At 35.6% G+C, this 11790-nt stretch overlaps 1 protein-coding gene across 1 annotated transcript in view; it reads left to right on the top strand.

The window, feature by feature from the left end:
- The first annotated feature begins 2826 nt into the window (after positions 1–2826).
- LOC132106443 (protein lin-28 homolog B-like) overlaps positions 2827–11790 on the top strand; it is a 265393-nt gene continuing 256429 nt past the window's right edge. Inside the window, exons 1-2 of the mRNA XM_059512120.1 lie at positions 2827–3102; positions 3681–3832. Coding sequence (XP_059368103.1) covers positions 3093–3102; positions 3681–3832 — 162 coding nt within the window. The 5' untranslated portion in view covers positions 2827–3092. The remainder of the gene's footprint in view (positions 3103–3680; positions 3833–11790) is intronic.

Genomic DNA, 11790 nt, shown 5'->3' with positions numbered 1-11790 from the left:
TGGGTTTGTAAGCACAAATCACCTCTGGAAACCTTATGCTTCAAACTCACTTTATTAAGGGGTTAAACTGGGATCTTGACTCCTAGGAATGTTGACAAAACGATTCCAATGGAATTAGTTTAATGGGATATTTCTATATTCAGTTTGGAGGGAAAGTCCAAATAAATGGCTAATCTGAGGGCCCAAGGGAGTGATTTATTCAGTATGTGTATGTAAGTTCTTGTAAGTGAAATTCTTATTTTTATATTGAGCTTATGAATGAACAACAATTAGTGAACCTTTTTGCATTTCAGTAGCACCTATTTGCAGAGTCCTGATTTAAAAGATAATTTCACATGTGGGAAACATTCTTCTGGTGTTTGAATATGAGTTAGGATTTGAAGAATCAGTGTCTAAACTTTGCTCTGACAGAGAGAAAAAGTTTGGTTTGTTTATTTAAAAAGAAATCAAGAGATCCTTCAGGCTAAACTTTAAATGTTTAACTCTTGCCAATCAAACAGTTTAACCCTTGCTAATGAACAATTCAGGATTGAAACACGTTTTAGTGTGTATTACTGTTTAATCTCCTTTATGCACAGTTTTACATGTAAATTGAATTGTAAAAGTGGGCTGTTTTGTTATGGATTTAAACATAACTTTAATTTCAACCTGAGGCATTCATAGACTACATAGGCTATATAATAAAAACGTGGATTTAGGAAAGTTTTTAGAGTGTTGTGATTCAGTCCAGCATTAAACTCAACAAGTCTAAATCAGTTAGCTAATATTTATATGTATTATTCATCGGAAATAAAAATAACATTTGAATAACCTGCTTATGAATTAGCCTACGCCTAGCTTTTGCTTGGTTTATTTTTCTAAACTCTACACTTACAAGCGAATTTATTTTATTAATTTTTTTTTTTTTTTTTTTTTTTTACCTCAAATCAGTATTCCACAGTGCTGTTGATTTCAATGACTTTCTAAAGTCACGCGGACCCGTTTCATGTTTTCAGTAGCTAGATATAAACCACCGAGGAACATCTTTATTTATCGGTCTGTCCTGGGACTTATTCGATGTTTGCGGACTTTAACGGGATCAAACGGGGACATTTAGGGTGTGTCCGTGACCTCGCTGGACGTGTTTCCCGGAGCTCGCGGGGCCGTTTTATGAATGGTGGATGGGGAAACCCTCGTGCAGGAATCGAGAAGCTCCACAACATCTGACACCGGTGACCAGATCCGTGACCTGCGCCGTAATGGCACGACCACCCTCCATCTCTTCCACACACCAGCAAACACACACACAGCATCTCCGAAAGCAGAACTGGAGCAGGGGGTGGGGGATTGGGGGCAGGGGTGAATTCCGGTGGGTGGTCGGCATCGATGGGTGGGTGGGTGAAAGGGGCGGAGCGTATAAGCGTTGTGGGGGTAGTTGTTGATTCACTCCTAGTCCTCCGACGTGTTTTCCCTCTGACTCAAAGACAGAGAAAAACATCCTCTGCCAAGCCATCAGGTTTGATCACGAGCTTGTCAGAAACGTTCACTAAACGAATGTCTTGTAGAAACGAAAACATTACATTTTTAGAACAGGAGACAATTATTTCACTTGTCAGTTTTCTATTAGCCTAATCTTTTCATTTCAATTTGTTGGTATTATGCACATTTTACTGTTTTTTGTTGTTGTTGAGTAGGCTACTGTGCACATAGCTCCAATTCAAAACAACACAACAAGCACAAAAACAGAAAAAGTCTTTGAAAGTATGATTGCATTTCATCCGTTCCATATTTTCATTTTTAGAACATTCCATTAGAATAGGTTACATTTTGGGTTCATATCGATGTGCATGTTTACCATGTTTTATTACTTTATATACCAGGAAAAAATGGGGCGATTTGCTATTTGTTGTTTTTTTTGTAGCCTATCATTGGTTTATTTTCATGAATCAACAGATCATGTAGTTTGAAGGTTAAATATTCATAGCCTTCTGTTGCAATGCACTATACCTATATTTTATATCTTCATGTTTGTTTGTTTTTCTAGATGAATCACTGATGTAGGTATCATCATGTATATATTTTCAAGTCCGCAAAGCTGATGTAAATCCATGTGTGATGGCTTGGTCATTAAAGATCTGCAAAGATCTCTCATACTGCAGCACACAACAAATGCAAACTGCAGTGTGTTTCAACAAACGATAATTAGCTAGTGATGATCTCATTTCTCCCGAACTATAATATTGAATATTTTGGAAACGTTTAAACAAAAGCAAAAAGGCAGCAGCAACAGCAGAAGAACAAGAATATTTTTTGTAAATTTGAAAGGAAACCAAATGCGTGCATAATAAACCTTTCCGTCTTTTTGGTTAATGGCATCAAGGTATAACTTAAAACAACTGTTATATAATAGGCTAAGACTATTATTGCTCTAGCCTACAGTTTATTGGCTACAATTCCAGAAAAAAACGACTACCCTCTGTATAAAGAGATGCATTCTGGAAAACTTTTGTTGTTGCATTTCGCTACAACAAGCGTTAAAAATGAAGCGTTATACAAGTATTTACTTTCATAAGACTATAAAATATTATGACTTTGGTTACCAGCGGTTGGAATTTGGTTACATAATGCATCATTAAAATTGTTACATATAAATAAAATAAAAACTAAAATGCTGGAGTTGTTATGGTCCCTCGAATGACTTACAGAGCACGCAAACAACTGATTTTAGCCTACTCGTCATAACACGATTTAAAAAACTGAACCTGATGCTTTTACGTGACGCAGCTGTGGAGCTGTAGTCCAGCCCGGTTCCGAGTCCGCTCCCTCTCCCGGGCTCACGGAGGAGTCACGTGTGCAGGGCTGAGAGCGAGCGAATGAGAAACGGAGAGCGGGAGAGAGAGAGCGAATGTGCGAGGGAGGGAAAGAGAGAGGGGATAGGAGATGTTAAAAGAGACATGACAAAATATCCAAAAAGGAGACGCACGCCGTACCATGCGCGCTAAATTTGTGCCCGCTGGAAATCGGGATGTCGGATCGACGGTGACGCGCATCACCCCATTTCACGGAGGAAACGATTTCGCTGGAACTTTGGAACGGAGGGTCCGCGGGGAAACATGGCCGAAGGTTACGATGCTTTTTTTTTATTTAACGTCTCTTTTCACGCGAACTCATATTGTCCATTGCGCTTTGTTTACGTAGTTTGTACGCGTGAAGGTGAGATGTTTGAGCCAGCGGTAGTGGGGGGGGGGGGGGGGGGGGTAACGTGTGCACACCTGCCCCACGCCAGGCGGTTCACACACGGTAGATGTGCAAGAAGTTACATAGTGTAGCTACTAACTAGGTACATTGAGCAACAATGCACTGCGACAATTTTAGCTCTACTTTTCATTGAGTTTCTCCAGTTTTCCAGAGGGTGGGTTGTAGATAAGGGTGTAGTAGTCTATAGAAGGTTAAGTTACCCAAATGCAAAAGTTTAACTGTCTGTCACTGAAAACCTCCATATAGGCCTATTGATTTAATATGAAGAAAAGGGGGCGTCGTTGCATTGAATGCATGTTGTTGAGTAGTAGTTGGGGGATTTCCCTTTAGAAACGCTGCCCACGCAGACCCACGGTCATTGTATACACACCGAGAACAAAGTATAGGCTACATCTCAAACATATGCACACAACATCATGGGCTTTTCTCCTTTGACCGCACAGGAGGGCCGCGCAAAGGTGTCGGGTCACCGCAGATTCCTGCTGGCTCGGGTTACTGCAAGTGGTTTAATGTCCGCATGGGTTTTGGCTTTATATCGATGACCAGCAGCGAGGGGAAGCCAGTGGACCCTCCACTAGACGTGTTCGTTCACCAAGTAAGTCCCATAATGCATGTGCTGGGTTTCAGCCGTTCAGCTCCTCTGACTCTTTTTCACGTTATCAGTCGCATCTCATTGACATCAGCAGCAGATGTGCTCGAGGAAAGCAGAAGTAAACATGCGCGTGTTTTCATCCTCTGTCACTTTAAGAACGCCAAAAACGCATCTTCACTCTCCATTGATATCACCAGTTGAACGGCGTATTAGTAGTAAACACGGAGGTATTTACGATGCAGCTCTTAAAGGAACCTTTATTATGACGAGAAGAGAGAGTAGCCTGCGATATTGGCGTTTATTCGCCTCATGCACACAGGAACATGTCTGATAAACCTGCCAACATGTCGGAAAATGTGCCACACGGAGCACACGATGATCAGACGGCGCTCACAACCAGACTTTTGATAAAATGGCAAGCGATTTCGGTGTGAACTGTTGTACTGAACATCATGTGCTCTCGTGTTTACAGGGGTGTAGTTCAGCCCCCATTCACAACAATTCGTCTTCTTCTCATGGACATTCAGAGCTAAATCAATACGGACACATGTACTAAACCGGAAATTATCTCCTTTCATCATTTTCCAGGCTTTCCACGGCACCTTAAAATAGCACACGCAGACTTACAGAACAAAAGCAGAGGTTTCTTCTGAGTTCTGTTAGCTCCCGAGCTCACTGGATTGTTGTTTTGATTTCATTTCTGTTACATTGTGTTCTTGTTATCTGTCGGTGATAATATTGTCAAGCAGGGTTATGTTTACTGCTGGATGTTAATGAGATGTTAAAATGATTCCTGGTACTAAATATTTCCATTGTCCCAAAACACATCTGCATAATCTGAAATTCAATAACATAACAGCTAGTTTGCACAGGAAACAAGTGACTATCTATCTATCTATCTATCTATCTATCTATCTATCTATCTATCTATCTATCTATCTATCTATCTATCTATCTATCTATCTATCTATCTATCTGTCTATCCTTCTGTCTGTCTGTCTGTCTGTCTGTCTATCTATTATTTTTTAAAGAATTTAAAGCCTTGTAAATATCTTGAGTTATTAAAATCACAGTTGTGCATTCTTTTCTCAAATTCAACAGTATTTTAATAATCTTTTAATATTTGTATAACCAAATTACAATTGCTGAAAACATATGTATTTATCTTGTGTTTTGTGTTTTTATGGATATATTAGACATATTGTTTTGTTTAAAAATACAATTTTGTTTAATTAGAGTATAACATTTGAACTAGCACAGTTAAGGAAATTGGTAGCAGGCATTCTAAATCTGTACAGAATTATTTGAAGTGATTTAAAACAGGCAGTTTTACACTTATCTCTGAGACTGTTTTGAGGCAAATTTTTCATTTAAATTACAATTTTGTGTGGATGTGATTTTTTGTGCATGGGCTTAAACATGAACCTCTTGTGCTAGTAGCCCCTAAACCTGAGTGCATTCTGGGAAATGCAGTTCTCAAAAAAGACAAGCAGCAGCCAGATGCACAGTCAGACTGTTATGTGTGTCGTTAAAAAAACTTACTGATAGCATATAATATATATATAATTGAGGCAAATGCTAGAAATTAGCTTGTTGAAATCAAATGAAATCTCCACATCTGTAGTTGCAAATTCAGCAGATTGTCTCCTGAATTATCTGTTGAAATGCACAATAAATGCACTAGTTACTCTGTGTTGTAAAGCACAGGTTAAACCATGCTGACTTGATGTTAAATGTGAAATCTGTGTACATAGGTTAAACATGGAACATTTCCTACCTTGCATGCATTAGAGTAGTTATTATAAGAATGTCTTGTACTAATAATAAAACGTTTCTGATACGCATGAAGTAAACAATTATACCGAATGCATTTGGAAAACAAAGCCTGCTTTTTCCTTATCGCATGGGAAAGTGTATTGATTAGAGTCGTGTTTGTCATCTGGAAGAGCTGGTTGGTTTATTTTTGTGTGCAGTCAATCCTGTGTCTCCATTACTGTATATGAAAATTCTGAAACCAGGAAACACGCAGTGGCTTCCAGAGATCAGGGTGTATGATATAATGGCGTAGTTTGCATAAAACAATTTAAGTACAGCAAATGAGTTTTCACTGATGCTTTTACATTTACTTGGTGCTTTATCTTTTCACAGCGGTGATGCATGAGCAAAATACCATATTTTTACTCTCAAAATGCGTAAATATATAAGTATATCAGAGGTTAGCTGCAATATTCACAGCATTAATTTGCTTAATTATTTGTATGTTTTGAACCCTCGAGCTAATTTTATCATCATGCAGATGCAGGTCATGATGTTGAGGCTGCTTGTGTGTGTTAAACAGACTAATGGCAGAAGAGGCTGTAATTCATAATGTCTCTGATAAAGATTTGCGTTTCGCTGCTATGCGGAGGTTTATTTGGATTCTTTGTGTCTGAATGCTGCACGTACATGTGCCTTCATGCTATATTGAAAATGAAAAAGCTTTTATCCTGCGCAGGGTGTGAGTTGTCTACGATGTGTGATAAGCAGTGTGTATAGCTGATTATTCCTTTAGTGTGTGTCTAAACCTGATATTATGTATAGAAACAGAATGTTTCATTTGGCAGTTCATCAAAAAAAAAGAAAAAAAAAAGCCACATTTCTTAACAAACAAGAATGAACTGTGTGGTTTAGCACAATACATGTATGCATTTGGCAGACGCTTTTATCCAGATTGTTATTATGTTTTTTTTTTTTTTATCAGTCCATGGGAATTGAACCCTTGACCTTAATGTAGCTATGCAGTGCTGTTTGCGTAATGTCTGCCTCAGAAAATGTATTGATTTCTTTCCCCTTTATGAGAAATTTTAAGCCAAAACATTTTTTAAGATAAATATTAGTTATTATTTGCATATTTTATTATGTTTATTTATCTGTAGGAGTTACAATAAATTATTATAAATATGAAATTGTATGAATGAATCAGCATTTCATATGAATATGTAATCAGCATTATTTTATTAGTATTCAGTTAAAAACTATTTTATATATAAACATTTATAACAACAATAATTAAAAATGTAATCTTTAAAATTTGTGATGTATTAAACCTGATGAAGCGGTCTTTCTCAGTGCATGTACATTAATTTTTCTTTTACCTATGGTGCATGTATATGTTTTTTGAACCAAAAGTTGGCTCCACTTTATTTTGAAGCACTTATGTATAATGCATTATAAAGTTATTCATAATGTAAATTATAATGTGTTATTTTTTAAAGGTAAATGTTAAAATGGATATAATATTTTCATATTCCTTCTTCCTTCAAATTGGTCGTTTTATCATATTCTAATCCATTTATACTTTCTAAAGGTGTAATAATGAATAGATAAGTATTATAATTGTGTTTACAGTTATCATACAATGCATCATAAAGTGCTTTTACAAGGAATAATTAATGCATTAAAATACTTTTTAATGCATTATATATAAAGGCTTTAAAGAAAGTGTTACCTTTGTTACATTAGTCTCCTTTCATGGCACCAATACATCAATACAGTCTCCTGATTGAAACACACCAGTGTTTCAGATATCCTACAAATCCATGAGCTTTTTGTGTCAATCCAGGACAGGAAAAAATGTGAATCAGAAGACAAGAGAACGTGCGTGTGTGTGTGTGTTTGTTTATATGCGTAAAGAGGATTTCTCTGTGTGTGTGTGTGTGTGTGTGTGGTGGGGGTTGGGGTCCTCTAACATTCTTTAAAAGAGGAATTTCGTTAAAGACAAAAAAGGGAAAGGAGGCGTGGCCTTGGCCGGCCCTCACACTCCGAATCAACGCACTGCAGTGTGTGCGTGTGTTTCATTAGGAGCTTTGTGTTTGATTTTTCCGAATGTGTCACTGTGTATGACTCGATCATTTCATGTGTTTCTACACTATTAAAAATAAAGATTCTTTATTGGCTTTGATGGTTCCATGAAGAAGATTTAACATCAATGAAACCTTGCCATTGCACAAAAAGGTTCTTTAGTGGAAAAAGGTTTTTAAAATGTTAGGTAAAAAGGGTTATTTAAGAACTGTTTACTGAAAGGTTCTTTGGGGTTGTTCTTCTGAACTGGTATGATCAATAAGGCAGAGACTGGAAGTTTTACATTTGAATTACTTTTTATATCTGTTGCTTACTTTGCTATATTTGTGTCCAAATTGATCTCCGAATGTGAACTAAATCTGACAAAGCCTTTATGCTGTCATTTCCCTTTATGAGAAATGATTAACAAAAACTGTTATTGATATAAATTGTTTTATCTTTATTAATTTGAATTTGAACTTTATAACTTTAAATAAAATAAAAATTTCTTGTATATTGACCACAATAGGTTGTTGGCTAAAAGTAGTCAATTACACTGAGCTACGATGCCAGATTATATTATAGCTCATAAATTGTAAAAATAAATACACTTACGAAATAAAGCTTCTAACTGGGGCTTTGCACAGCAATGCCATAGAAGAACCATTTTGGGTTCCCAAAAATAACCTTTCAATTAACAGTTCTAAAAAGAACAGTTTTTCTTCTTAGTTTGAAGAACATTTAAAGATTCTAAAGAACAGTTTCATGGATGTAAAAGGTTCTTCATGGAACGATCAATGCCAATAAAAAAACTTTATTTTTATGAGAGTATAAAATAAAAATTGTATGACAGGTTGAAGTTTTTAAATATTTAATCAGCATTTACACTTATTTCTCACTTTACTCTAGCTTAAAGGCAAATTTATCTCTAGAAGTGTGCAAAATCTCCCTTTGAGGACAAGTTTAACTGGAAAAAATTATTTGTAGTGTACATTATATTTTTTCATTCTAGAAATGCTGTTCTTTTAGGCATGGGTTCTGCTGTATGTCCTTATTTACATAGCTAGTTAAATGTGTGTGTGTGTGTGTGTGTGTGTTGTGAGGTTGAGATGAAGCTCTCATCCAGACTCCTCCTCTCACACACATGCTGCTCTCCTCATCCTGTGCTCCATCCGTTTGTTGTTTAACTGCTGATGCCAATACTGATATCTGGAGTGCAGGATGAAATATATGATAGCAGATGTCATGCACAAATCCTAAAATTGGCACTTATTTTACTCTGTAAATAATGAAAGTTGAAAATGTTTATTATGTGAAATCGACATTTGTAAACAGATTTAAGAAGAAACTAAGAACTAAACCTCTTTAAATCAAGCATGATGACAAGTATCTAATATTATATGTGGAAGTGTAAAATCTTTGATCTAAGACTGATAATTCAGGTTTACAATCACAGGATTATGAGAGCTATAATGAATATATACATTTACGCTCATTACTGTTATACAGAATGTTTGTGCTCTGTAACGTAAAAACTGAATATGTTAATGTTTGTGTTGTCATTTAAGGAAGTGTTGAGGGGTTTAACAGCCAGAAAGCACTTTACACTATTAATAATAATTTGAGTTTTTTCAACTGAAGTTAAAACTGTGATACAAACCAACTAATAGCAATAAAATCCCTTTCATCTCACCAGTTTTGTAATTTAAACGAATTTTACAAAAGGCATAGATTGTGATACTGAGAACTCAGGAAAAACAATAAATTAATTACAAATTAAAACAAGTTTCTCAAGTAATTTTGTTTGAAATATTTTGATTAGAGAAACTAAAATGCAGGAACAACTGGTGATGTTTTTATTTGTTTTAATGCTTTTAATTATTGTTTTTGATGTGTATAATGCACTGTAAAAACAATATCTGCTTAAACAAAGGTTTATTTAGAATTCAATGTAGTCCAAATGTAATATTATACTGTATTTGTATGTATAGCAGTAAATGTAAATAGATTTTCGTTTATTTTCTGTTCCATTTTGTGATAGTAGTTGTGAAAAAAACAGAAATTAACATGATTTTATCTTTAATATGATTAGGTTTATACTGAGTTTAATATTTTATTTAGTATGTAAGACCCATAATGAGGACATGAAAATGCTGTATAACAGGAATGATGCCGAACATGTTATGAATGTAGTTCATTATCTGCCTTAAAGTCTTTCTCATTAGCTTCTGATGTCATTTTATCCTCTGCTCATCTTACTCTGTTTTCATCTAAACTTTAGTTCTGTTTTACTTGAGCTTTCGTTTTCTGTTTTCTCCATTATTGTCTTTAGTATTCTTTCTCACTCTCTCTATCTTGTTTTGTTCACTGCAATTTATTTTCTTTTCTTCCAGAGCTCGATGTCTTCTGCATCCTGCTCTTTTAGTCTCCATTTCTCCATTTGTTCAGTTCTTCATGTCTCCATCTCAACACAAGCTGCAGGTCACATGACTTCCTCCTTCAGCTCTGCCCATATATGGAGTGAGTGTGTGGGTGGAGCCGCTGCTGATCTGCCACAAACAAATGCTCACTTTCCAGTTCAGTCACAGCTTTGTAGCACTGAAATCAAGTTATTATATATTTATTTTTTTTATTTTTGAAATGCATTTTTAAATGTATTTTTTAATAATCTAATTTAATAATCTTATTAATGCTTGACTTGTTGATTAATGTTCACTGGTTGAATTGGTTCTTGAATGAAATAATAATAAAAAGGCGCTGTTTCTTATTATTTTGCTAGTTTAATTTTAAGAATTGATTTGTGGTCTCATAAGATATATCTATACTTGATTAAAATCACAAACTCAGTAAATGAAGTATCTTTTTTAAGAAAACATCTGCCAAGAGCACAAATGTTAAAGTTCTGTTTAGAATTGTTTAAAATCTCAAGTCAAATGGTTTGGACAGATAAGAAAAAGGCAACATAAACCAGTTACCAAAAGCTATGATTTCTTTCACTTTTTTATACAACTGTTTGTGTTTGCTTTTCAAATATAACTAGCTTTCGGTAAAAGACAATGAGCTACATTGTTGTGTTTTATTGTAATGAAGAAACACAAAAAGTAACAAAACAAATCAGGACAAACAAACATAAAATGTACTTTTAATTCTGTTTCTATTTGTTTTCTGTGCATATGTTTTATTTTTAAGCTTCATCATAATTCAAACAGATATCTGAACGTCTAAATCGTCCCTTTGATCGAATTATTTCAGTTCTAGTTAATGTTTTGTAATTCTGTACATTCACACTCATTTAGAAACAATGTGTTCATCTTCAAAGGCATTTTTAAAATGTAAAATTAAAGATAGTTCAGTCAGACATAAGCTGACCGTGTGCCTACACACACACACACACACACACACACACACACACAGAGCTCATATCCGGCTGCTATCAGGAGTGTGTGTGGAGTGATGTAGTGTGTGTCAGCAGATCAAATACTGCGTGAACGTCTTGTAGTCAGAGCAGAAGTGTGTTGTTAATTTAGCGCAGGGAAACGGGATGCCTGTGTGTGTGTGTGTGTTTGAAGGGGGGGGGGGGCAGAGGTCAAAGGTCACAGTGAAGGATGAAAACATGTGGAGGAGGGGTGATGTGCCATACGTCCGGCCCTTTGGTGGCGCTCTCTGTATTTCTCCCTCCTGTTCTCTGTCTTCCGTCTCTTGAGGTTTTTTGCTTTTTTCCCCTGCAGTGAGCAGAACAGTGTGACACATCTTCTCCTGTGCTCTTGGATTTCATTTCTTAATTGTGCTTTACTGGATGAGTTCAGACGCCAGAAATGTGTCTGCAGCTGCATTGCTTCTCTCTGAAGTTTGACCTGGAAATAGAAGCACACATTTGGTGTAGAAACTATTTTCACTCACAAAGAATAAATTACAAAGAATGAAGTAAAGCACTGAAGAAAGAGAAAGAGACAGAAAAAAAGATATACAGTAAGAAAGAAAGAAAAATAGAAAAGAGAAAAAGATAGAAAAGAAAAAGAAAGACAGAAAGAAAGAAATAGACAAAGAAAAAGGAAAGGAAAAATATAGACTGAAAGAAACAAATAAGAAAGAAAGAAAGATAGAAAGTATGAGAGAAACGAAAAATAGAAAGAAATAAAGAA

Source organism: Carassius carassius, chromosome 27 (genome assembly GCF_963082965.1).
Source record: "Carassius carassius chromosome 27, fCarCar2.1, whole genome shotgun sequence".
NCBI classification, from domain to species: domain Eukaryota; kingdom Metazoa; phylum Chordata; class Actinopteri; order Cypriniformes; family Cyprinidae; genus Carassius; species Carassius carassius.
This window is presented reverse-complemented; position numbering and strand designations above follow the sequence as displayed.